The sequence below is a fragment of the Neofelis nebulosa genome, chromosome 2 (genome assembly GCF_028018385.1).
Source record: "Neofelis nebulosa isolate mNeoNeb1 chromosome 2, mNeoNeb1.pri, whole genome shotgun sequence".
Classification (NCBI taxonomy): domain Eukaryota; kingdom Metazoa; phylum Chordata; class Mammalia; order Carnivora; family Felidae; genus Neofelis; species Neofelis nebulosa.
In genome coordinates this window covers 107,992,362-108,019,662 of record NC_080783.1, presented here as the reverse complement: position 1 = coordinate 108,019,662, position 27,301 = coordinate 107,992,362, and the positions used below count along the sequence as shown (strand labels likewise).

The window sequence follows — 27,301 nt, the reverse complement described above, 5'->3', positions numbered from 1 at the left end:
ATTTAAATAAAAAATTCAAGCATCATTTTTATATATTTAAAATCACATTCTTAAAATCTATGGAGGGACTTCCAGTTCAGACAAGGTAACTTAGACTTGCCTCTCTCTGATCTTCCTTGCTAATTAGAACTACCATCCTGGGAGATAATGCAAGACGTAGCCAAGGAAGATGCTGAAATATGGAAAGAGGAGGGAGACATGCTTTGGGACTTCAAAACTGAAGAGATAACACAAGAGTGATTCTGTACCCTCCCTCTGGCCCAAGAAGGTGACCCACATCCAGCATTTTTTTTACCTTAATGTAGCACGGAAGCAGTGAGATAAGATCATCCTCCCCCAACTCCCAGCACACTGAATGGAAAGAGACTACCTCTAACAACAGCAGGTGAGGTTGGCACTACCTAGCAGAACCTGTAATTGGGATCCCACTACCAATAAATGGCCAAGAGAAGGGGTCTCCTTCATTGTTAGGGCTGACACTCGGTTTCCTTACCAAAAGCCACCAGGCAAGCCTGGAAACACTTACAGGACAGATCCTGCCGTGGAAGAGAGAAGCCTGATGGGAAGCAGAAAAATCAGCTGTTCTGCCCAAAAACACAAACTGTGGTCCTTCCATGGACTCCTACTGAGCAAAGAAAAAGGCAACACCTTAAATGAATCTTCAGGGAATTATACTGAAACAGTTAATTCTACCCACACATCCCTTCCCCTCTCACAGGTCCTTAACTGCTATAGGCTTTTTAAAATTCAATCTCTGGGGGCACATGGGTGGCTCAGTTATTTAAACATCTGACTCTTGATGTTGGCTCAGGTCATGATCTCGTGGTTCATGAGATCAAGCCCTGTGTCAGGCTTCATGCTGACAGTGCAAACCCTGCTTGGGATTGCCTCTCTCTCTCTCTCTCTCTCTCTCTCTCTCTCTCAAAATAAATAAAATAAAATTTGAAAAAAAAATCCTATCTCTGATAGAAGATGAGGTATTGATGCTTAGCATAAACTGGGCCTTTAAAAAAAATGTTTATTTATATTTATTTATTTATTTATTTACAGAGATTCCCAAGCAGACTCTGTGCTGTCCGTACAGAGCCCATCTTGTGGCTTGATCCCATGAACCATTAGATCTTGACCTGAGCCAAGATCAAGAGTTGGAGGTGCAAATGACTAAGCCACCCAAGTGCCCCTAAACTGGGACTTTTTAAATCTTGCATTGGGTTTATGCTTTGTGATATAAAGGCATTATAAGGATGTTTATCACCTGCAAGTGAGAAGAAAATCTAACTCTTGTCCAAGATTGTAACAAAAGGCAGAAAAAAATATCTTCATTAAATAAAATGTAAAGCAAGGGTAGGAAACAAATATGGGGTTGTGCTTTGGTTGCATAAAATGTAACATGGTCAGCATCTTAGACACACCAGGGCTGATGGGGATAACACTGTGGCCCGTGTTATCATTAAGGTGCTAAATAATTCTAAGGGTGCCTGGGTGGCTCAGTTGGTTAAGCATCTAACTCTTGATTTTGGTTCAGGTCATGATCTCATGATTTGTGGGATCAATCCCAGCATGAGGCTCTAGGCTGAAAGTGTGAAACATGCTTGGGATTCTCTCTGTCCCTCTCTGGCTTGTATGTGTGCTTTCTCTTCTCTCTCTCTCTCTCTCTCTCTCTCTCTCTCTCAGATTAAATAAATAAACTTGAAACAAAGACGCTAAACAATTCAATATGGCATCAGCTATAACAAGACAGTTGTACCATATCAGGCAGAAGCATGACATATTAAGTGGAAGTATAACCAAATATGGCAAGATGAATATCGGTACCACAGTGATGGTTTGACAGATAGCACTGGTCAGTTTTAGGTGTCAACTTGGCTGGAGTATAGTCCCCATTTATTCAATCAAACACTTATCTATATTTTGAAGATGTGATCAAAGTCCATAATCCATTGACTTTGACTAAGAAAGATCATCCTAACATATCTGGATGGACTCGCTTCAATCAGTTGAAAGGCCTGAGAGCAGAGCTGGGATTCCCTGAAGAAGAGGAAATCATCCCTGTGAATGGTACCTCCAGCTGCCACCCTGGGATTCCAGGGTTGCCTGGCCAGCTCCCACAACAGCACAGGCCATTTGGCAGGGGGCGGGGGGATGGGTGGATATATACCTTAATACATACTTCCTCCTGATTCTGTTTCTCTGCTGAAACCCTGCTGACTGATGACAATTTTGTTATCATCAATATTCTTCTCCATTAGTAAGGACCTCAATCTATACAAGTCAGTCTCCTTATTTACCCCAACTCAGCCAAGTTAATTCCACCCTGGATTCCTGACCCTGCCCCGCTTTCCCTGGCCTTGCAGATCACACTTACACACCAGGTATAGTTCAATTCTAGAATTACTGAACATTCCCCCCCCACACTTCATGTTTCATCTGGTCCCTCCTGCTCGGGTGTCTATACGTTTATCTTTACCCATATTCAATTCAATTTATTCCTTAACCATGTACGATCTTGAACTATTTTCTGAGTATATAATATAGGACCCCCACCATTCTTGCTAATTTCAAAGTCCTTGAGAAAAGACGTAAGATCTTTAATTACTCTGGTATCACCCACAATGATATTGTTGGACCTGGAATGAGCACTTACTTACACATGCCTGACAGAAGCCTATGCTGTGTGGAAGGGTGATCTGAAAGAAGAGATTTTCACAAATTGGGGCTAAATGAAAATAAACAACTTAATTAAATCCTAACATAACAGCAACCAATATAAACTGTGGAAATCATCTATGTTCACAGATTTGGGGATCAACTATGGTCATTATAATATGATGATAATAAGTAGACTATGCATTGCTTAATGTAGGCAAAAGCAATTTCCTTCCTTTGTTATTATTACCTAAGTACTTTCTGAATCCAGTGATTATAAGATCTATGGAGACCTCTGATATCATACTTAATTCAAGGCAACAGAGGTATGATAGAGGTGGAAGAAAATCATGTCAAGTCCTCCTCTTTGGGGGAACTTCTCAACACCAAGCAAGAAGAGAAAACGGCAGGTTGTCCATGGTAGGCTCATAGAAGGCATAAGAAAGACTAACCAGAGAAAGCTAAAAGAAGGTATTAGCTTCTAAGAGAAGCAGATCTTCTACCCACCAGAGAGGCACAATAATAGCAGGAGGTATTGATCACCCTGTTTCTACAGCATCACTTGAGGAAGGATGTAAATAACATATTTGTACTGAAAGGTCCTTTCCAAACATAGAAATCAGCATCTGTTACTAATCTAAAAGCTCTCTACTGAAGACCAGAAAAGGTAAAAGTGTGGAGGATTTATGAAGCAAAGTAAGTAAATCAAGAGAGCCTCCTACATAAGGCACCATACCTGACGCTCCAAAGTGATCCCTTGTTTATCATCCAAAAAAAAAAAAAAAATCCTAAGACACAGACATGATTACTCCTATATTTAGAGGTAAGAAAAGGAAGTTTCAGAGAATTTGAGTAATTTTTCCTAGGTTACCCAATTTTTAATTGCCAGAGCCTGTAAGTGAATGAATTTCTCTTCTCGTACTTTATCTCCATAAAACTAAAGTTCTCTTCTCATGCTTCATGTCCATAAAACAAAACACAATTTAATTTTTTGTCTACCTCTTTTGACAATCCCCTGCTAATGTCATCAGACTGAAGACTTCCCCTAGGTAGAATCAGTAGAGCATAGGTCCTTACACTGATGGCCTGTGAGCTCCAGGCAGACTGCTGATTATGTAACATTTATCCCACTGAAAGCCCATTTGGACAACACACGGCCATGAAATCAAATGTCAGCAGACGATTCACTTGGTTCCTCTTTCAGCCATCATGACAGTGGGATCAGGGAGACAGGAGCAAGGGGATGATTGCCAAGGTCTTCATCATCACATTAGCTGCCAGTGGGAAATCTGCACTGCCAAAACACGACTCTGACAACTCGTCCGTTGACAGACTAATAAACTCAGTTACACGTCCCGCTCTGACAATGGACAGCTTCATTTCCTTTTCATGTTTTCTACATATACTGACGCACCCAAAAATCCTCTTTGCGCTAATATATTCAAATGCAGACTACACCTATGCAGCCTGAAAGATGATTTACAAGCCAGTTTGGGAGCTAATGGGGGACTGGACTGTACGTGGGGGTCCGTAAGAAATGTGCTCCTAATTCAAAGAAAGAGCCTCAGGGCTCCACTCAAGTGAAAAACAGGAATTTTCTCTTCATGGTGACCAAAGAGAAAGCCGAACTGACCTTGTGGGGTATCATACATTGTGTTGTCTTTCTCCTCTCAGTGGAGAAGATATACAAACACACATGAAGGAAATGCCAACAAGCTGACAGTAAAAACTCCATTTTCTCAACATTTATTTTGCATACGCCATATTCCAGAGCCGATGCTAGGTATTGAGGGCACCGGCATGAAAAGCCCAAGTGCCTGTCCTCAAGGAGCTTAATAAGTTAATGCTAACGAAAGATCAAATAGGTGATCCTCAAGCAGAGCATCGAGGTAGAATAGAGAATTATCTGGAAGAAAAAGTCAGGAGAAACATTTATGATCAGGGGTACCTGGCTGGCTCAGTGGGTAGAGCGTCCAACTCTTGATCTCAGGGTTGTGGGTTCAAGCCCCATGTTGGCTGTAGAGATTACTTAAAAACAAACAAACAAACAAACAAACAAACAAACATCTAGGGTCAAAAGAATGCAGAAAAAAGAATTTGATGTGCTTAGCAGTGAAAGCGGATCAGACTTACTATAACATGGATACATATGGAATCATGACTGAAAAGTGTGATTTACAAGGACTCCAGGTGATGAAGAGCCATACTTACTCAAATGGGAAGTGGGGATTTAATCATTAAGACAATGGAGAGCCACTGAAGAATGTGAAGCAGAGAAGTGATATACTCAGAGTTCCTTTTACCATACAGGTAACACCAACTGAATTTTGAAATAACCCTAAAATTTCACCACTATCAACTTACCTTAGCTAGAACATGATACAGCCATGGAAAGTTCTGTGGGATACACACATGGATAAATTCAGAGACAACAAGAATATCCAGGTTTTAGTCCTGCTCCAGTCTTATAATGGAATGTCCTTGGGCTCTGCCTTCTAAACTTCTCTGAACATTGGGGTCCTTCCTCTAAATACTTGCCTTGTCCCTCACCAAGGTTGCCGTGGAAACAAATTGATGTAAATATATAAGAAGAAGGAACATATAAGGAAGGGCTAGAATCATACTTGCCAAAGGGATTTCATGCTCATTGATTCATGAATTTATCCTAGGAGCAATAAAAAACAGATTCTATTATTTTCCCTTGGGATATGGTGCAAGTGAGGCTCAAATTGGTGAAATAACTTGCCATTGGTCACAGTGTGATCGTGTTATGGAATTTTAATGGATAAAGAAATATTTTCTAAATTTTATCTCTAAATTACATAGTAAAAATATTTTGGCAAGTTTCAAGCTGAGCACACTAGAAATTCCTTTTTCATGACATGTTATATAGTACAATCTTACCCTATCACTTAAAGTAAAACTGATAACCTATAATGAATGATCATGCCATCTCTCTCATTCACTCATCACCTACTACGCTGATTACTCTTTGAGTTGATCCATTTCTAATGAAATTCACAGTAGTGCAACTCAACCAAATGCTTCAAGGGCAACATGTAAGAGCTTTAAGCATTTGTGACCCTTATACCCTCATATTTTAACTTGTTTTTATTTTGAAAGACTTTTTCTTCACTCTTTTTAAAGTTTATTTTTATTTCTTTTGAGAGAGAGAGAGAGAGAGAGAGAGAGAGAGAGAGCACACAGGGGATGGGCAGAGAGCCCTGTGCTGTCAGTGCAGAGCCCAAAGCAGGGCTCAAACTCACAAACCACGAGATCACAACCCGAGCCAAAGTCAGACACATAACCCACTGAGCCACCCAGGTGCCCCTAAAGGATTTTTTGAGGTAACAGTGTAAAAGAGCACTTTGTGCTTTATAAACCACAACAAGAGATAAGCTACGTGATCCATGCAAATAATATCCTGAGCTAGAACACTGGAAAATGGCTAAGATGAAAAACAGTAAGTGTACAGTATGATAACAACACACTACAGAAAGTCAGCACGTGCATCCTGAGTCCTGCTATCAGAGGAAATCAAAATAATCTTTCTTAGTGACCACGTTGAATCCGTATATAATCCACATTGTACCCCCGAGGAATATGGGTTATATGAGTATGTGACTTGCCTCAGGCCATCTGTGGCAGAGACAGCTCTAACTTCTGGCCCCTTGAGCCCCCACTTGGGCTTTTCTCAGTGACACTGTGCCTCTCAGTTCTGCTAATGGCAACACCTGCGCCAGAACCTAAACTTTGTTTTGCAATATACAACATGAGACGTGTTCTCCCAGCCAAACGACTTAGCACAGGCATATAAATTACTGAGTATTATAAATGATATGAAAAATACACCAAAATTTTCATAATCATAATTTTAAATATATAATATATACCATTTAACATGGAAGTGCCAAATCACAAATATTGAGCTAGATGTTTCTCGTTTCTTAGCTGTAGTGTATGCAATAGCTGTTTGAATGAGCTGTTATTATTTCAGAGATCAAGCAACCGAGTCTGCAAAAAGCTAAGTAATTTGCCCAAGACCAGGGAGTTGTAAATATAACCTAGATATGTCTGGATCCAAAGCTGAAGCACAGATGGAAAATGTGTCTTCATATATTGAGTTTAATATGTATGTATCCAGTCCAGATTACTTCCAGCTCATGGGACATACCAGAGCTTTATATTTCTATGGTGATTAGTCTTCTGTTGATTGAAATACATTAAAAATAAATGCTCATTGTTCCCACTCAGTGTTCAAAGTAAATACCAATGGTTCTCCAAAGGAAGGCAACATCAACAATTAAATTATCTCCAGTTAATTATATTCTTTCATATTCGGGGATCTTTTGCTGTTTCTAAGGATTTGGAATAAAGCCAAAACTGGTGATTACATTTCTTGCACATTTTCAATCCAACCTAAGTATTTGAAGTTGGCTTTACTTAGCCTCAATTAATGACGGGAAGGGGAGAAGAAGGGAGAGATGGGGAAAAGAGGAAGGAAAGAACAAACAGAACAAATTAACATGTAGGAAATGACTGTGGGAAAGTCTTAAATCGTTGAGATGTGTTCAAAAGGAAGAAAATTGATCCGAGGTGACTATGCAACCTTGATTCCTCCTCCTTTCTAATAAGAAGTCTTTGTATCAGTTTTGTTATTAAATCCTGCCATGTTCTATAAAATATTTAAGAGTGCTCTTTCTTCCACTTAGAGATGTTGTAATGTGAAGAGGAAGTGCTTTCAGCCATCTAGAACTGGGTTCAAATCCCACTTCCTCTAGCTCTGTGGCTTTAAGCATTTGGCCATAAAAGAGATGTTTATGTCCATTGATCCTCTGCTGTGCACCCATATGTGCCAGATGTGATACAAAGAGGGATGCACAGAATAGTAGCAGTGTGGAAAGGTAAATAAGAACCAAACTTTGCATGTTTGTATAGTGCAATAAATTCTACGTGAATGGGTACCAAAGGAGCAAAGTGGAACAACATCTAGGAAAGGTCCTGGTAGGCTTCTGGGAAGACTTGACATGGTTACTTGGGCAAAAAAAGTGTTAAGAAGACTTTCTGGTCAAGAAATATGCATATGTGAACACCCAGTGGTTTGAAGAATTGCCACCATCTAACAAGGTCAGAGCTAAGAACCAAAGGGGCCTCAGAGAGTGAGATGACATAGATTAGCCCCCCAATAAATCCAGGGCACTGAAAAGAAGCTGAAACCAAACAAATGTCCATTCCCTCACCCCTAGGCTAGTAACTTGGGAGAAACTCAAACATTCTTGGTGCTCCTCCTTATATAGAATCCTTCCTTTGGTTCTCACTTTGGAAAAACACTCTCTTAAGACTTCCCTGCCTATCCAAGTCTGGCCCTAGGGTACATTCCCCATCCATTCTTTGAGAACTTTCCCTCCAGCTCAACCTGCTTCAGTCTCTCTTTTCACAGAGACGCAATGCCCCTGCAGAAAGCGGTGCCTTTACTTCTTTACTGATGAATACAAAGATAATGGCCTTTGCTGCTGAAGGAGAGTCAAATCTTCTTAGTGGCAGGTAGCGGTTCTGAACCCTGGATCCTGACAACACCTGTGACAGTCATCAATTCACAAATGTTCTGGGAACAGCAAATTCCAATACTTTCCAATACTTCTATAGTCATAGATTCCCTATGGAAAAATGGTTTCTTTCCTTCCCTTATTGTACTTTTCTACAACTTTTTTATTGCATTTATTATTGTTATTATTTGGTTTTGTTTTGTTTTTAGAGCGATAGTATGAGCAGGGCAGGGGAAGAAAGAGAGAATCTCAAGCAGGCTCCATGCTCAGTGCAGAGCCCGACACAGGGCTTGATCCCACAACCGTGGGATCATGACCTGAAGCGAAATCAAGAGTCAGAAGCTCAACTGACTGAGCCACCCCAGGTGCCCCAACTGCAACTTCTTTTTTTAAACACTCATCCGGTCATTCAACTATCACCACACCCTATGATGGGGGATATCACTCAGACGTGTCCATTTATAATCAATTCTGTGTTTTAAGTTACCACTTCCTCTTAGTCTTCCTTCTTCTTTCCTCACCATTCCTTCACACTTGCGACTCACTGTAGCCCTTCTTGAGTCCTTTAAAATGATTTACTTTGTAGGTTTCATCCTTGGCCTACCACACCTGGGCAACTTCAGCTACTCAAAAGGCTTCAGCAACTAGACCCCTCATGATTCTGATTTTCCTCCCGGGCCTCACTCGGGGATTTCCAGCTACTTCAGCACGGTGAGCACCTCTCCAGACTGACACTGCTCCCCAAACTGAACTGATAACAGCATCCACTAAATCTCCTCTTCTACCTGTTGAAATAGCAACTAACATGAAACAGGCACTTTGCATTTGCCAGATGCCAGGTTAAATACTTTAGGGGGGATTATTTTACTTAAGCCTCATGATATTTCCATTAGGGGGGCACTATTATTAGTCCCATATCACCAATAAGGAAGTCAAAGCACACAGAGCTCATATAAATTGCCCTAGGTGATAGAGCTTGTAAGTTGTAGGGCCTGGATTTGACAGGAGGCTGTCAGGCCCAGACAGACCTGAGAACTTAGTCACTATATTCTTCATTCATGAAGTCTTCTAAGCTAAAAAGCTAACAGTCATCCTTCTCTCTGCTGTATTCGATTTGTCTTCAAGTCTGTTTGATCGAATTTTAGATATGCCTTTCAAGTCAGGTCCCTTCTTCCTAGCTCGCCACGACTCTCATTATTTGCTGTCCACACAATTGTAAAGAGCATCCAGTATCTCTTCCTTCTGCCCATATCTTCATCTTACAACTTCAGTGCATGCTCTACAAAACCATCAGAGTTATAATTCCCTTTAAAAAAAGAAACTCCGATAAGCAAAATACAAACAACAACAAAATAAATATTAGCAAGTCATTTCTGAGAACTAAAGCGAAACCAACAAACCATGGCTGGCTCCTCAATGCTCAACAGAGAAGCAAGCTCCTTCTGAAAGTAGCCCCCTTCCTTTACTCTGGCTGCATTGCCTTCCGATCCAACTTCCCCATTGCACTTCAGATTCTAGCCATGCTGGGCATCGGATAGACCTCTCTTTGCTGCGTGACCCTCATGTCTCTCTGCCTTTTTACATGTTGCTCATTGTTCCTTCCCCTTGCTCTTCTTCCTTCTCATCCTCTGAGCCCTAGTAAGGCTTCAGGGTTCAAAGGTCAATTACTGAGAAAACTTTCTCACCTCCGCACAGAAAGTGACCATGCCTGTGCCCCAGTAACTTACCACTACGTCGTGCTCGTACCTCATGTATTCGTGTACACAGCAAACAGCAGATTTCTACTGTGTGTCAGGTGGAAATCAGTGGCTGGAGACAGAAAAGACTCAGATACCACTCTGTCCTTATGGAGTCCCCATCTAATGGCACACTGAATGACCCATTCCCACTTAAGTTTCCGTCTCGCCAATTACACGGTGTGCCCTTTATGCCACCAGTTCCTTGGCTGTGTTTAGTACAAATACAAACAAGACGTGGTTCCTTCTCCAAAGGAGTTTTCAGTCTCACTAGGGGAGTTAACATAAATAAAAATAATGATGACACAAAAGACTGTGGTTAGTGTCATAAAATGAAGCAGGGCGTGGATTCCACAATTTATTACTATTATTCATTTATTTCTTCTTCTCCTTTAGGTGTCTGGTTGTAGCTGGGAACATCTGCAGAAGGCACTGGGGTTACGCATGAAGATGAATTTGCTTTAGATCTTGATAAGAAACCCACAGAATAATATTAGGATATGAGCTGCTCTGAGCTAAGAGCTATAAGCGATGCCTTTAAATAAGCCTCTTATTACCAGAATCCCCCACCCTCTCTAACCTGTCGCTCCAACCACGAAATGCCATGCGGTTACAGACCATTTACCTACTCTTAAAACAGCAGAAGCGTTATCCCTCTGTGATGACTAGTGTAGAGTCTGATAGCCAGACAACTTGACATGCTCCCAATCAATACCCGGCTATTGACTGCCCAATGGGAGAAGCACTATATCAGGCTTGGGAGAGGAATAAAGCTGACATCCTCTTGCCCAGCTGCAAAGTGAGCTAAAAGGCACTGTGAAGGTGTCAGGAAGGACTGCAAAAAGAGATTAGCCAAGGCTGGGAAATGGTAAAGAGACCCTGGAAAGGGACCATGTGAATGTCATCAGACATAGTGAGAAGATCAAGGACATTCCCACTCAATAGGAGACATAGAGAAGATGATAAGTAAGTCCTTGTGTCACTTATTGAGTTCACTCAATGTGAAAGGGATCACATGCATAGTTACTGACACCAGATGGGCTTTCAAAAGGTACTTGTTGCATGACAAAGTAGAATTCTACAGAGAGAGACAGTCTTATTCTTATGGTATAAGTCATCTAAAAAAATAAAAATAAATAAATACATCAACCGTTTTCTTTACCTGGAACTCACCATGAAGGTCAATAATAATTTCCATTTCAATATTCAAATGTTTTAGTAAAAATGCAAGTGGAAGAGGTTTTTTTTTTTTTAAGTTGCAGCAAACAATTCTGGCATAGAAGGCAAAACAAGGTGTCAGAAAATAATAATCAGAGTACAAACTGTAGCCAGACTTTAGGAAAACAAGCTGAAAATATGAATCAAGATCCTTGAGACTATTCATGGTCTTTGACTCAGTAATACCACTACTAAGACATCCTAAGGAAACAATAGACTATGAGGGATTTAAAAATTACTTAAGCACACAGATGCTCACAACAGTTGGTTATAATAATAAATATTTGGAAACAACACAGGTCCTCTCCACCCCCCCCCAAAAAAATAGATGACAATGTTTGAATAAAAGTCATTAAATGGACTATTTATTATGTAATCATTAAAGTGGTATTTATAGATATTGCAATAGCACATAAAAAGGTTTGGTTATAATGGGAATCAGCTCAGATTTCCCCTAGGGGAAACTGCTTTATAGGAATATCATTTGGGCTTTGGGAATGAATGGAGCTATTTATCTTTCCTTTCTGAAGCCAGGGAAATATATGCAGTGTTCCAAAGTATAGCATAGATATTCCTACCATCACGTCTTGGCTCTTGCCTGTTTCCATAAGCTTTCCTATTTCTTACATTCATTTTGATTTTTGCTATCTTTCAAGTGCTAATTCACCCTACTTTCTTCCATGATGACTGCACGATTATTCTAGAATGCAAAAACATCTTCATCTCGCAGTCTTCTACATTTTCAATCACGTATCACAATATCCCAGTGTGTCTCAAGCAATACGAAGGAAGTCATGAATGCCTCACCATTAAGTTCACATAGAGAGGTTTGCAAATGTCTTATGTGTTTAAGAAAGAAAATAAAACACAGAGCTTAAAATGTGTCTGGCATCTGAAGCCAGATTCCATTCATTCAAGATCCAGCTCCACTAGCTGTGTGATATTGAGGAAGGTACGTAACTTTTCTGGGTTGCCATGTGATGCTCTATAAAATGGAGATAGTAATACCATATGACTTTATCATTACATGGTAGACTAATTATGCATTAAACTCCCATCATCAAAACCTCTTCCTTTTAATATTAACTTGCACTCATAGGATAGCATGACCAAAATATACTGTACCTGTTTAGAAGTTTGGCTTTAACTACATAACCTTCTAAACCTGCACGTTGCATCAAACCAAGAACACGGGTGACTAACTCTGGTGGTCTGAAAGCTCTGCTCATTGGTCGGGTTGCCAGGGGTTGTGTGGATTGCAAACATTGGTATACCTTCAGTTATTCCTCTGGAGAACAGAATACAATGCAGAGAAGGCGGCTTCTAACCAAAACAACTTACAGACACGACACAACAGGGCTCAATGACAGCTCATGGGATAAGTGAGAGACTCACATATCTTCCCTATCTGGAGACAGGAATTCCCCACATGCTCACCACCTCCTTCTTCAACAGGTGGTTTTGAACAAAGTGCATTTGAAAAGAAATGTAACTTGTATGCCCAACGTCTTTATGTGTCATCAGGTAAGGTGGAAGGAAAATTGAAATGGAATGATGATAGATCTACTTTTACCAGCAACCCGCTCTGTCTAAACACGTTGGGTTCCCATTGTGCTATTTCTTAGAGTCCATCATACCCTCCCCTTTACCCAGACTCCTCTCTTATCCACAAAAGCTGGACAGAAAGAAGTTAATCCTACATGTCCTCAGCCCTGTTGCTTTACATTCACTAAGAAGCACCATAATGAAAACTTAAAACACCCTGAAGAGCTTGAAGAAACAAAGGATTAAGAATACTCGAGAAATTATCAGTTTTGAGTAATACGAGCTGTCTTGCAAATCTGAAGACTGTATATAATGTTGTGTGGATAACTGCTTCAAGAACACAGGCCCCAACACACCAAAGACATTGCCATTTCCACGGGAGTGGGGCTGTGAACTTGCTTGGGTTGTTTCAATCTGAGGGTGTCCTCAAATACCACCGAGCCTGCTACCTGTGAGCTTTGAGGGATCAGCTACCCCTCTGGTAGTTTTCTTACGTGGTGGAGGGCCAAGGGGCCTAGGGGCCTAGGGGCCTATGTATTGTCTTCTGCATTTTGGCAACTTTCATCTCTGATGCCCCATGTGGGGGGCAGCGCAGGGGGCTGGGAAGGACAGGCTTTTTGCAGGCAGGAAAGCATGCCTTGGTTCACTCAATTTACAAATCTGACTGAAAACAATGGTCCTCACCCAACTGGGGAAGGGGAAGAAATCAGTTAGAAGATGACAAATTCTTGAATTGCACAGGCATACCAGGTGTGTTTGCCAGCCCTCACAACCATCCAAGGACCTGATTTCTCCTGGCTGGGTGCCCAGAAGGGAAGAAAGAGCCTAACAGTGTGGCAACCTATCATAGAGCACTGAGCAATTTCACAGCAAGGAGAATAGAAGGTGTTATAAAAACAGAATGGTATTTTTAAGGCTTTGTGTGTTGAGTCTCCTGCTCATCAGCTGGGATAGCGTTCCATTAAAAATCAGCACCTCACCTCCATTGATTTTCAACTTCACACTTTTTTAAAAGCTGGAAATATTCTATTTTTAGCCTGATAGATGGAGAAAATTAAAGGAGAAGAGTATCCATAGAGATGAACTCCTCGACATAGTGTTAAATTAGGAGAAAGTGAATGGAATAAGCTATAAAAACTCATAGAAATGTTGTCATGTGATTTTGCCAAAATTTGGGCAGCTCTGACTTAAATTTTCTTCAAGGTTCTCACTATTACATTGATGGCTCTTCTGGTGGTCACTGAGCATCTCACAAGGGCACTGATGTGACAATCTAGAATCCAGACAGTACTATACATGTCTTGCAATGTGTCTATGCAAGTAAACATTGTTCTTGGCTACTTAGGGATGATATCTCTGGAATTAGGCTCAACACTTATAGGTTGGTATTTACTAGGAATCTTAAACAAAACATGTAATTTTAGCCTTAAAAGGGCCCACAAGATTTCATTAGTATAGAGTCTGTGAAGAAACAGCTTTGGAGTGACACAATGATATGCTTATTCAAGTACAAGAGCCAGGTAAAATCCAAATTTAATCTCTCTTAGTCCAGTGTTCCCTTCACTGTGTTCCAAATTTCTAAATAGAAAATTTTAAATAATATATTTCATTATATTGTTAAAATAAAAAAAATATTTTTTTAGTTCTATTTTAGAGAGGGAGCATGTGCACAAGCAGGGGAGAGAGACAGAGAAGGGGAGAGGGAGAGAGACAGAGACAGAGAGAGAGAGAGAATGCCAAGCACGTTCTACTCTCTTAACGTGGGGTTTGATCCCATGAACCTGGGATCATGACTTGAGTCAAAGTCGGACACTCAACCAACGGAGCTACCCAGGTCCCCCAATAATATACTTCATTATAAAGCCAGGCGGGGTTTTAGCCAGGTGGTATTTTTCATTTCCACAGGCATCCAAGAAATAGTAACATCATCTGTGATGACCTTTGGGCTGTGTCGTCTCTGATGTGACTAGACATCTCTGTGGGCATGACTAGTAAATGCTACCTTGCAAGGCACAGAAAGGCTGTCGAATGTCTGAGAGGTGTTCAGGGCTGACAGTGACGACAGTGCCCCCTGCATCAGAGTCTGATCTCAGCACTGCCAGCATCTCCCATTTGCTTTCTGAATCTCTAGGTGTCATCCTGGCAACAGCAGGAACTTAGGAAACCCTGGTGAGGTCCACCCCTGCTGGGCCTCACCGTAGTCCTCAGCAGCCCCCTGGCTCAGTTCTTACATTTTTCTAACAGTTCCACCTCCTACCTCTCTACCGTCGAAGTCAATTTCACAGCTCACATTTTCGATGAAATCTCCCACAACTATAGCCAGCACCTTCAGATTGTGTCTTTCTAAATTATCCTTACAGCTCACTTCACACAGTTTGACACACGATTCTGTAAACGGCAAACCTCTATTTTGTCGTGTGTTTTTGTTTGGTGACCCCAACGAGACTATAAAATTACAGTAATCAGGGCCCCGGCTAGTCATTTATTTTTTTACTCATCGCCCCTTATTCCTTGTGTGCTCCAGCCTCCCTCACTCACCCTGCTTTCTCTCTTACTTCTTACTATCAGCACTCTCCAGCCACGTCAAGCCACTCACACATTCAGTCTCCTTTTTCTTTTCTTTCTCTGCCACACTCCTACCAAAGATCAACTCAGGCCTTCTATTTGAAGCCTCCTTAACACTGACATGCCGTCATCGGAAGTTATCATCTAGATGCTGGTTCTCTCTGATCCCACAGCAAGACTGCAACTTTTGAATTGAGGTGTGCCCTTGTGACTTTCCTTAGCCAATAGAATGTGAGTGGACGTGATGTTTACCACTCCCAGGGGGAAACTTTCAATGGCCAGTGTATGCTTTCTCATTCTTCTCTCTGCCACAGCAACCTCCTGGGTGTCAGAGCACCACCAGTTATCACAGAATGAGGACAAAGTGGAAGAGGGGTTCCTGCCAATGTGACATAAGCATGTAACACAGGCATGACACAACCACTGGTTACTTAAGCCACTGACAGGTCTCACCGAGTAGCCTAACCGAGCCCATCCAGACAACACCCTTGACCTAATAGCTCCCCTTGGTGAGCCTAGGGCACATGGTCTCTCCTCTGCCTCCAACACTTATTCCATTTCCTATTTGTGTTCCTGACAGGCCACAAACTCTCTGAGGATATGGCTTATAGTCCTATATGTATCCCACATGGCCACCAAGAAACACGTGTTGAATGAATGAACCCAAAGAGCCTGCCCCACGTTGAGCGCATCCTGAAGTCAGCACTGGCACTCCTGGAGGTGTGCCCATTCTGTGGGTAAGTCAGAACCACTCACAGTTATGGCAGGTGGCGCCACTGTAACCTGTGTTACTGCAGTTACAGGAGAAGCTAGTCCAGGACTGGGAGCAGCCTCCTCCATGTTCACAGTAGTTTGGCAAACACCTAAGGAAACAAAGCAAAAGCAAACAAAATAAACCAACTCAGTTGACATGAAGGGAAAACACAAAAATGTCTGATACCCAACTACATGGACTGATAGAAGAATTTGATCTTCTGTATTTCTATACTAAGTCAGACTTGAGTAACAGCAAAACAAGTCTTTGGCTTAACTGCAAGACACAGGTCTGTCCAGCACTACTGTGAGATGAAATGCTCACAGCTGATTTAGGCAATTACATGAAGCATTTCAACATTGGGGCAAATTGCCATTGACTTAAAGTTAATTTGAAGTGGTCAGGATCTGTAAGATTTTTCATTTACCATTGAACAAAATGTACAAAGATTGCAATTTTGCATTTTGGAAAGGTTTTGCATTTTTAAAGGGAAGGGAAAAGGGGCAGATAATTGAGGTCACTGTCCTCATGATTCTCTTCTGGGTGATGGCCAGGAATCTATTTTAAACTACACATGAAATTTGAAAAGATGTTACCTGCTCATTTAACATGCAAGGAAGCTTTATCATTTCAAAAAATGCCAACCCACCCTTAAAATGAGGCCTTTACTACTTATGATGAAAACAGTACGACTATTCTGAAAAACATTTTCACCACACACATTAAAAATTCTCTGAAGCATTCATATAATTTGACCCAGTGATCATACTTAAATGGCTCTATCTTAAGAATATACTTCAAAATATAAAGATTATGCATGCTAATTAACATCATTCACAAGGCAGCCATGATGAATCAATGTAGATGTCCAACATTAGAAAACTTCTTAGGGAATTTTTAGTACATAAAATTAATGGGCTATCATAAAGCTACTGCAAATGCTTAGCAAAAAGGATTATAACAAACTGAGACTGGATTAAGTGAAAATTCAAGATATTAAGCATGGCCACAACAAAATAAAATGAACACATTATATCACAAAAATGATAGGAAGGACAGACTTCAAGCACCACTTGAATTAATGGGAGTGAAGGCAAAGGTTCATATCTTCTGGACAGAGATCATGGGCTTTAGGGTCACTTATATCTGAGTTCGAATCCCAGCTCAGGCATTTGCTGCATGATGTCTTGGGGCAATTAATTCTCTTCACTTCTTACACACGCAACTTAAAATCTCTACAGCACAGGAATGGTTGTGACAGAAATAACCTGGTGAATGCTCAATATTAATAATGAATATAATTAAGAGTAAAAGCAGTGATAAATATGGGAACTCTTGAAAATAATCTTGAAATATAAAAAATACCATGAATTTAAAGGGGGAGAGGGTATGAGTAAGGAAGTTACAGAAGTGGTCTAATACAATAAAAGGGTTCATTATGTAGCCTCTGAGAATGTGAGGCAAGCAAAAGTAAGATGATTTATCCTAAGTGTCCTATATAGGTAGAAAACCCTCCAGCAATGATTGTTTCAAAGCCCAGAAACTAATATTCCTGCATATGTTCAGACGTATTATTAGAAATTTTCCGCTCAGCACAGCAAACGTACAATTGTGCTGACAGGGCTTATGTCTGGGGAAAGCATATTGGTAACTCCATAGTATCTAACTGTGGCTTAAAGAACAGAAGGGGGGAGGGGAAAGAGGAACCAGTAATTTTTCTATGGAACGTGTTCACAGAAACCAAGCAATCAACACATAAGCAAAAACAAGTGGTCCCTTCCCTACTCCAGATTGCATCCTTCCTCTTGATTCCCATTCCCAGCTCTTAGTCTTGGTCGAAGGGAAAGAAACAGGCTTGTCACTGATATGGACCAAAGTCCCCACCCCCCACTAGCCTTGAGTTGTGGGGAGTTACAGAAACTTGAGGCATCAGTGTCCACATCCACATATTCCAAGCAAAGATGTCTGCCCCAGGGTGTACCCTGATGGAGAGTCTGTGGGGTTAGCCTGTGAAAGCCCACCTACCCTACCCCTGTCTTCTCTTACCTCCCAGCACCTCCCTGCTTCTGGATCACACTGCTCCTGCAGGGCATTTTCTCCATCATTTTCCCCACTGGAATTGTCAAGTTGTTACACAACCTCTCTTTACCCCTATCCAACTCCATTCCACTCCCCTTGTCCCAATGCCAAACACGCACACACATACACACACACGTGCTCCCCTTCTTCCCCCAGCATATAGTTAATTGCTTTAAAGATGGAAAGCAGAACAAAGCCAGGTGGTGAGGTACTTAATCCTATAGTTCTCTTGGTTTCAGTATCAAGAAGGTCCACATCAGCCTCTTTTAACGTCTGACACTATAGAATACTCAGAAGTTCTCAGGGGCCATGTTATCATCCACAGGAAGAAAGCTTGTGGGCAGTGAGAGAGAGAGACAGAGATAGAATACTGGGGTGCAGAATGCAGCAGAAAGACCGAGAGTTCTGACAGTACTTGTGTGGCTGGTTTTGGTTATTCCAAGATTTGGCTGCACCCCTGAACTTCTGAGGGCTGCCTGTTTTAATCTGTATCAGGTGCTGTGAGATAACCCAAGATCATTCTAGAAAAAGCCCTATTCCATTCAGGCTGGCTTGAGCTGGGATTCCAGGACTTTCAACTAACAGAATCTTAACCTTTTGTAAAACAGCACTCTATGAATACAAACACAAATGAAAACCCTTGTTTTCCCTCTATTCTATACGTTAAAATATTTTAAAACTCAAGATTGCCAAATTCAGTCTGGCATGTAGTAGGAGAGGCCTGAGGGAAAATGGTAAGAAATATGTGGGCACTTTGAACACATCTTTAATAAGCTTCACACAGACTTCATGTTGCAGTGTTAATAAACTCAATTTGCCAGTGAAAGGGTAGGATAGAAATTCATTGCTTATGGTCACTTTAAAAAATGATATATTTCTGAAAGGGAAAAGAGTACTTTGGTAAGAAAAAAAATCTAATATTCCTAGAATGAGAAAAAAAAATGAATGGATGTTTGTAGCTTGGTTCATTTTGGTTCAACGCATACTATGATTAGAAAAACTCATCTGTAAAGCTGACACTCAAAATAAAAGATGCATAACCCCAATTTGCTTATTTAACAAGGGCAGTTTTATGAGTATAATTTCCACATTCTTTAATCAGTTCATTTTAACTTGTGCTTTGTTTCTTTTTCTCCCTACTTGCCATAAACTGAGCACTGAAGGCATGACCCAGAAAGAGAACAATGAAGGTGTTACCAAAGTGAGAAGGGCCCACTAAGGGTGAGAGACCATCACTATCTTAGATGTAAAGCCCTCAATTCAAATTGTTAGGAGATAATCACTCTGAATTCCTATCTCCTCAAATTCTAATGATACTTCATAGGCAACTGGATTTGGATGGATGTGCTTTCTCTTGGTGCACACTGGTTTAACAAAGAAAGCCGTCAGCATGAGCGCGACACTTGCCTTTGTCCTGTCCAGGAGCCCAAACAAGCAAATGCAGGGATGTGTGTCAGCAAGGACTTAGAGAGTGGGAAAGACCCACTGGAAGCTATTTGCTTCTTTATCAAAACAGAGAATGCATGGGCTGAAGGGTGAGGACAGAAAGAGTTGAAGGAAAGGCAGATGAGAGTGAGAAATGGAAGGAGAGGGAAAAAATGGAATATGCACAAAAATTATAATGAGATTTAAGTGACAATTTGTAATTTTCCCCCAAATCAAAACTTGTTCTGAAAGAGAAAGATCATTGCTGGTTGGGGCTGTGGACAAGCGAGGGCAGAGGTGAAGTGGGAAGAAAAGTCCTCCAGACCGGTCCATGGACCTCTCCAGTGGCCACCACCCAGCCTGTGGGAGTGCATGGTTCTTGCTTCACTGCTGTTGTTTTCTGGTGTGGCAGGTTGTTTATAAGGATATACAAGAGAACAAAACATTTCTCTTTAAAGGCCCAAGAAGCTGCTTCGAAGAAGGGAAAGAATTTGTCAAGATGTTGGGAGATTGTGCCAGTCAGACGGCCAAAGATGGAAATTTCTGAGAACGTAAACCAGAGCCCAGCTTCAAACATCCTGGCCAGCACAGTTTCTGCTAACCACAAGTTCTCTCCATTGGCATTAGGAAGAACAAAAAGACTGCCTGGAGTTTTCCTCAAGAATGTTCGGAGTGGTTATTTCCCCAACTTAGCTTTCACTGAGACCATGTAAAAGTTTCCAGCTGGAGCAGATGAGGCTTGAGAAAAGCATTAGGGAACCAGTGGGGTTCAAGATAGTTCCGGAAAATGTAGTCTGTCCATTCATTTATAATTTAAAAAGTTTCGTATACTTAATACCCATTTTTGGCTTTTCGTACACAAAAACCAGATTACTGAGCAATAGACATTGCAAGTCTCATAAGTATATGCCAGTGACTTCTGAGTTTATACTCTGTGCTCATAAATGCAGCTGTCTGCTTCACAGCTCCACTTGGGTGTCTAACAGATGTGTCAAACTTTGCATGTCTAAATTTATGTCCTGCTTCTCCCCCAGCCCACCTTCCACCCATATCCTTCACCATCAGGTGACAGCAACCCCATACTTGACACTGACTGTCTTGAATCCCTTCCCTCAGCCCAGGTCCAAGGTAGGAGCAAGCCCTCTGGTTCTGCCTCCAGAATCTGTCCTGCATCTGACCACTTCCCATCACCTCTATTGCCACCACTGTGGTCTGGGCCACCAGCATTTCTCGCTTCAACAACTGTAGTCTTCAATGAACTGACCTCCCAGCTTCCACTTTTGTCAATTCCCAACACAAGTGCAAGTGAGATCTTCTTAACTCTTAAAGTAGGTCGTACTGAAACTCTCTAATGGCTTCCTGCTGTATTCAGGGTAAAAGAAACATCCTTCAAATGACCTACCAGTCCCTGCTGATCTGTACACCCATTAATTCTCTGAATTCACCCCTAATCTTCTCCCTTTTCTACATCTGACCAAGCCACAGAAGCCAGCTTTCCATCTTTCCAGTTGACCTCCTCATTGTCCCTAAAGCATACCAGGGATGCTCCTTTGTCAGGGTCTTTCACTGAGATTCCCTCTGTCTAGAATGTTCTTCCCTGGATGCCTACACAACCCACACCTCATTGTCTCCCTGTCTCTGCTCAAATGATACCTTATGGAAGAGGCCTCCCACATTTATACTATTTAAAATTGCAAACCCCCCTTCTGTCTACATACCCAATCCCTTCTCTCAACCCTACCTCTTTTGTCTATCATTTTACTGTATCTTCTAAACCATTGTATACTCTGCTTATGCGCTCAGTTTATGATTTGTTGCCTATCTCTCCACACAAGAAAGTAAGCTCCATAGAGTTGTTCTCTCTTGTTCACTGAGTATCAATGCAGTAAACAGTAGGTGCTCAACAAATGATTTTTGATTGACTGGATGAATGCATGTATGAATGAATGGATGAATGGATGGTCGGATGGATGGATGGACATTTCTGGAGTGCAACAGTCACCTGAAGCTGCCCGCTTTTAGCGAAGCCTCTTTAGTTAGCTGCAGTGTATCTGGCCTTCTTTTGTTTGTTATTACCTGCCTGACACTGAGAAGCACAATAAAAGGTGAGTGGGGATGAGGGGTGACACAAGAGCCTCACTTTTTTTTTAATGGTAAAAAATAGTGATACAAGTAAAGAGAGCTTTCTGCACAGTCATAGATGAAGGGCAATTTAAAGAAGGGAGAAAAACACAGCGAAGAGGTGGTGAAGTTGATGCACACCATGAATGGATCCTCTTTAGTGGTCTTTATGGATGCACAGAAATGATGTAATCCCTTCTGATTACTTGTGACTACTGGGCTGTATTGTTGGGTCGCAACAATTTTATCTCCCAGGTACTTACAGGGATAACCGGCTCCAAATTGATCTGAAGCAGAACACTTTTGAATGATGCCACTTAAGAGCTCCTGAGAGGAAACATCTAGCATTCCTGATAAGCTGTGTGCAATTTCTGATAGATATTAATGAGATAAAAAGGCTGTTTGGGAAATTCAATTTACCTATCTAGCTCACATTGATTACTGTCACCTTTAACCAGATATTCCAAAATGCAATGACCTTTAACCAGCTTTGTGACTACCCTAATGATGTTTAACCAAACATCGTTTTCATGGCTAATCTCCTACAAAATACGGCCACCAAGAGGCAATTTAGATTTGCTTTCTTGAAGGCTTTCCTCTTACCCCCTTCCTCTTACCAAGCTTAAAATGAAACTTGGAGATGTGCACACAGTCATATCTGAGATGTTGCTTTAATGGTGTCATTTTCCCCATTTTATAAATGAGGAAAGTAGGACAAGATGAGAGTAAATAACTTGTCTAACTATGAAGTGACAGAGCCAGAAACGTGAGCCACACTACCTGTCACTGAAGCCTGTATTCTCAAACACTGTGCACCTTCTCTCCAATGGAAGATGATCCAGCTCCTTACAAGCAAACTCTCAGCATGCATTAGGACATCACTTCTGCCCAAAGCGGGAGGGAGGGAGGCTTCATGTAGTTGCCCACTGATTCCAGAAACTCATTAGCAAACTTAGAGCTGCGAGGTTAGACTTTTTCAAGATATTTTCGGTAGCTAAAGAGGTCTTAATGACAGTGAAAACTGTGTTAAATGGGAAGAAATAAACCCGAGGTAGAGAATAAAGGACATATTATATAATTAGTACAATGCTATATAATTCATTCTTAAATTCTATAAATTCAGGGATAAAGCATGAGGAAAAGAGGTTTTGATCTTGTTTTCAATCTCTTTTCACTACCAAATTGTTGAATTCTTAAAATTATTAAGAAAAATAGAAAATATACTCAGGACTCAAAGTTGGTCTTTGAATTCAGGGCTATAGACTTCATGGCCAGTCCACCAGGATGTCATGGAGCCCTTGACTGAGAACCCACACATAACCAGTGTTCAAGGTGTTCCACTAATATCAACAAAGCTCATGTTTCTATCTGCGTCATTTAGCAGAGTCAGTGTCTTCTTTAGGCACACAAATTTTAATGCCAGAAATTTCTGAATTTAGTACCAAAAGTTTAAGATGAACAAAATCTTAGTATTAATATTTGAGGGTTAAGAAGGAATAAGGTACTGAAAGAGAAAAATGGTCCCAAAGCCGATCTCAGCCAGAAACTTTTGTATAATATAATCTACATCTTGCTGGGAAGAAATTAGTATAATTGACTTTGATAAATATGCTTAAGCATATTTATCATGGATTTTAATAGGATTAAGACCAATGTCAGTCGATGGTCAACCTTACAGGGAACCTGACTTAAACAGTCTTGCATCAAGTCCAGGAGTTTAATAATCATTATTATTTTTTTTAATTCAGTCTAACAAGGGACATATTTAAAAGGCCCCTAAATAAAGCCTCTGCCAAGAATGGATCTTTGAATTGGCCAGAGATGGGTCTTTTATCTTGTAGCAAGACTGAAATAAAACTTTGAATTTGCATTTGTAATTTTAAAGAAATTTGGCCTATGTGGCCTAATTTGGCCTTATAAACACCAATTTAAAAAGTGTAAGATGACCAACTTAGACCTTAAAAATCTTCCTTAGTAGAACATCTAAGATAAATAGAGTTCACCAAAGTTAAATGTTCGTTTTCTGGATGCTTAACTTGTAGAAATACTTGTGGCATTAATGCAGTAAACTGAACAACTTGGAAAGTAAATAAATCATATTATAAATGTAGTTTAATACATTTGAAGGTATTTAAGTCACTAAGTCCATAAATGGGCTTAAGCATTATTCAAAGGGCTTTAGACCTGAGTGCTAATACTTGCTAGACTTACAAGCAGAATACGGTTTTAGAAGCTGAATTTACAAAGTTGAAAAGAAAACCGTAAAAAAGCAAGATTTTGAATTCATAATTTTAAGAAATTTAGCATCACTCTTTGAAAGAAAAATGACCTTACAAACAGTCTAACTTGCATGAAAAAATCCTCCTTTGTGCATGCCCCACTTTCATCATACCTGTTGTTGGCTGATTAATCCAACAGGAGTTCAATTTTACCTTCCTAACCCACTTTATGGGGGACACTGTGCTCATCCACAGGCTCTACACGGTGGCCTTGATTCTCACCTTGAAAGCAACTTCCACTTGGACGCTAAATTCTATCTCTAGTTCCCCTGCTTCAGTGTGGCTCTGTCACTTTAGTGAGTACTTTTTGCTGAAAATAGTAGATTTCAGGCTCATTCTGTTAATCAAATTCTCCTCCCAAATGTTCTAAACTCCCTTAAATAGTATTTAGGTGAATGTATCTCTTGAAAACCAGCTAACCTTGGATTTTATGTTACTTTTCTTAATTTGTAAGTGTCAGGGAAAAACTGTTATACCCTTTTATTTTCATTATTTGTTTTTAATATTGGACAGTGGTTCTTTGTATTTTTTTTATGATTTCTGAGTATTTCTTCTTATTTTACACATTGTTCCTGTTTGGCCTTTGCCTGTTACACACTTTGGCGTTGATGCAACATGTGAAGGCTGTTGCCACTGACTGATGTGGTGGCATTTCCAAAATTTAAATTATGTATCTGCTTTGACTTAGCAATTCCATTTCTTGGAATAATGCCCTAGAAATCCTTTCTTAAATGCACAAGGATATACAAGATAATTATCATTATTTTTTTTTTATTTTTTAACATCTATTTATTTTTGAGACAGAATGTAAGTAGGGAAGGGGCAGAGAGAAGTGGGCTCCAGGCTCTGAGCTGTCAGCACAGAGCTTGATGTGGGGTTCAAACCCACAAACCATGAGATCATGACCTGAGCCAAAGTCAGACATTTAACTAAGCCACCCAGGTGCCCCAAAATTATAACCGTTATTAACAACTCAAAAAAAATGGAAACACAGTCCACCATTTTGGGAACAGTTAAAGAAATGGTGGTACATCCATAGTACAGAATGTTATGAGGCAATTAAAATGAATACATACATCTATATGTAAGGAGGCTGGAAAGTTCTACATGTGTAATATAATATTAAGTACAGAAACTGCACTGCAGAATAACATGTTTAGCTTCTGCTGTTATGGCCCTCATCATTATAAAGAGAAAATAAGGTCTAGAAGGAAATGGTCCAAAATGGTAATCTGCTAATAGTGGTTAAATGTGGGAATGAAAGTACCATCCCACTCTTTATTGATTTCCGGCTTGGTCATTGCTTTTACAACGAAACTGGAGAGAAATATATACACGAGCTTACATTCATATTTTATTTTGCTATTAGACAAGAGCAAAGAGAAACTTTTCATTTAAGAAATGGTCTGTAAGAAGAGTCAGGTTGTCCCAAGACACACTGTCAGCCCAGATAGGGGACCAGCTGGACAACAGAAGAGATTCAGATGAATGAGTCTTGTTTTCTGCTGAAAGCTACAGAGGCTCAGTGAGTCCCCCAGGTCCCTTACTAAAGCAGAGCAGACACTCAAACCCAGGTCCAACTGACCAACCTCCCCTTCCCTCATTAAACTCTGAAAATAAAATTCATTGGGTGAGGCCTCTGTTCCTCTGGAACAAAGCCCACCTGGTAATAGAGTCCTAATGATCACATTCATTATGGCCCTCTATTGATCCATGTAAACTTTAAAAGTCTCGTGTAAGAATTAAAAAAAGAGCATCTTTTGTCTGAGAAAATAAGCACGCAATGGTGTGTGTCCCTGAGTAGCTATCCTTCTATGACAGTTATTTATTTAAACACACGCACTGTTAGATACATGCACATCCCCCCAAAAAATCCCCAACCTGAACACAGCTAGAGGAACTCATCTGTTTAGATGAGCCTGAAAAAATACTCAGTGTATGTCTATAAACACCCACAGAAAAATTTTGTCCTCAGTATGAAATTTCCCCTTTCCGCATTCCCCATAACAGATTGAAATGAGTAGGACATCCATTGGCAGGCCTTTGAAATTCCCAAATGTTCAGATAAATGGTTACCTACAAATGAGTCTGAATGTATTTATGCTCCATTGAGTTACTTCCCTTTTTAAGAATTCTCATCCCTTCTTTATACAGCTGAAGGTCAGTTTCAATTTCTATATGCTTTCCTTGGAGACAAAAGAACAAAACATTTCAATAGTCCTCAAAATGCAAGCTGACTAATGCAAGCCTTTTAATGAAGCTCATACATTAAAAATCAGCTAGGTTGCGTTCCTTTGTCTGTTTGCTTTAATTAGCAGCCAACTGCATTGATCTTATTTTGGTCAGAAAGCTTCTCTGAAAGCTTTTGAAACCTATTTCTATGCCTCTCCATTCTAACAATTACCATAATCCCATTTTACCCCCACAGTTGGATCTTCATTATAATTGAAATTTGTTGTAATTACAGCAGATGCAGACATTAAGGAATTAAGTGAATAAAAAGAAAAGTGTCAGAAGTCAGCTTCCTAAATTTCCCAGGGTCTAGTTCACAGCAGGCAGCCAATTGTCAACTGTTGCTGAGAAGATCCCAGGATAATGGAGGAAGCAATGGTGGTGCACCTCCCGGGAGTACTGTCCACCTTTCACCCAGAGCCAGGCATCCACAGCAGCACAGCTCTTCCCTGCCCTGGCTTTTGATGGCCAAATGGGAAGGTCCTCTCTCCACTCTTCTGCAAACCTAAGGTTCATGACCAAGAGATGCTCAGTGCTCTGCAAAGGCCAGTTCTTTAAAGCAGAGGATGTTCCGATTCAAGAAGAATGTATCAGTGTTATCTATTCCAAAACTGCTAATATGAGGAGCAAGCTGAGGCCATGAAACTAATAGCAAGTCATTGCTACCTGGTCACTTTACAAACAAAGATACATACCCCTCCCACCCCCCCAACACACGCTTTCTCCATCTCCAACAACAAAATAATGTTGTTGTTGTTGTTGTTTAATCATAAGGGAAGAGAATTCCCTATCAGTCTGACATGGGTCATTCTGACTAAATAAGGCAGAATTGAATTTCTGTAATCAATCCATTTGTCTCCATGGCCTAGAAGTGATTTAACAGAATGGAAAAGCACCACACAATTTACAGACGGTCTCTGGACTTTACGGGAGAGAAATCTGGTCTGGGTTCATCTACTACATATCAGTTAGGTAAATGGTTCTGCGTGCCTTGCACTGGGATGCTTTTGTGTACCATCATATAGATGGTGTATCAATTGTTATGTTAAAGTGAGTCAGGAAATGCAAGCAAGAGGGTTTTGCAGATTATTACAGTGGTCTCATTCTTAAACATTAGAACATCATTCATATCCCACTATGAATGGGAACAATTCT

General features: G+C 40.6%; 1 protein-coding gene across 3 annotated transcripts in view; it reads right to left on the bottom strand.

Moving 5' to 3' along the window:
* Positions 1-27,301, bottom strand: part of CNTNAP5 (contactin associated protein family member 5) — an 810,836-nt gene that overhangs the window by 303,424 nt on the left and 480,111 nt on the right. For all 3 annotated transcript variants that reach the window (XM_058715579.1, XM_058715580.1, XM_058715581.1), the window contains exon 11: positions 16,013-16,119. In XM_058715579.1, the coding sequence (XP_058571562.1) occupies positions 16,013-16,119 (107 nt within the window). The remainder of the gene's footprint in view (positions 1-16,012; positions 16,120-27,301) is intronic.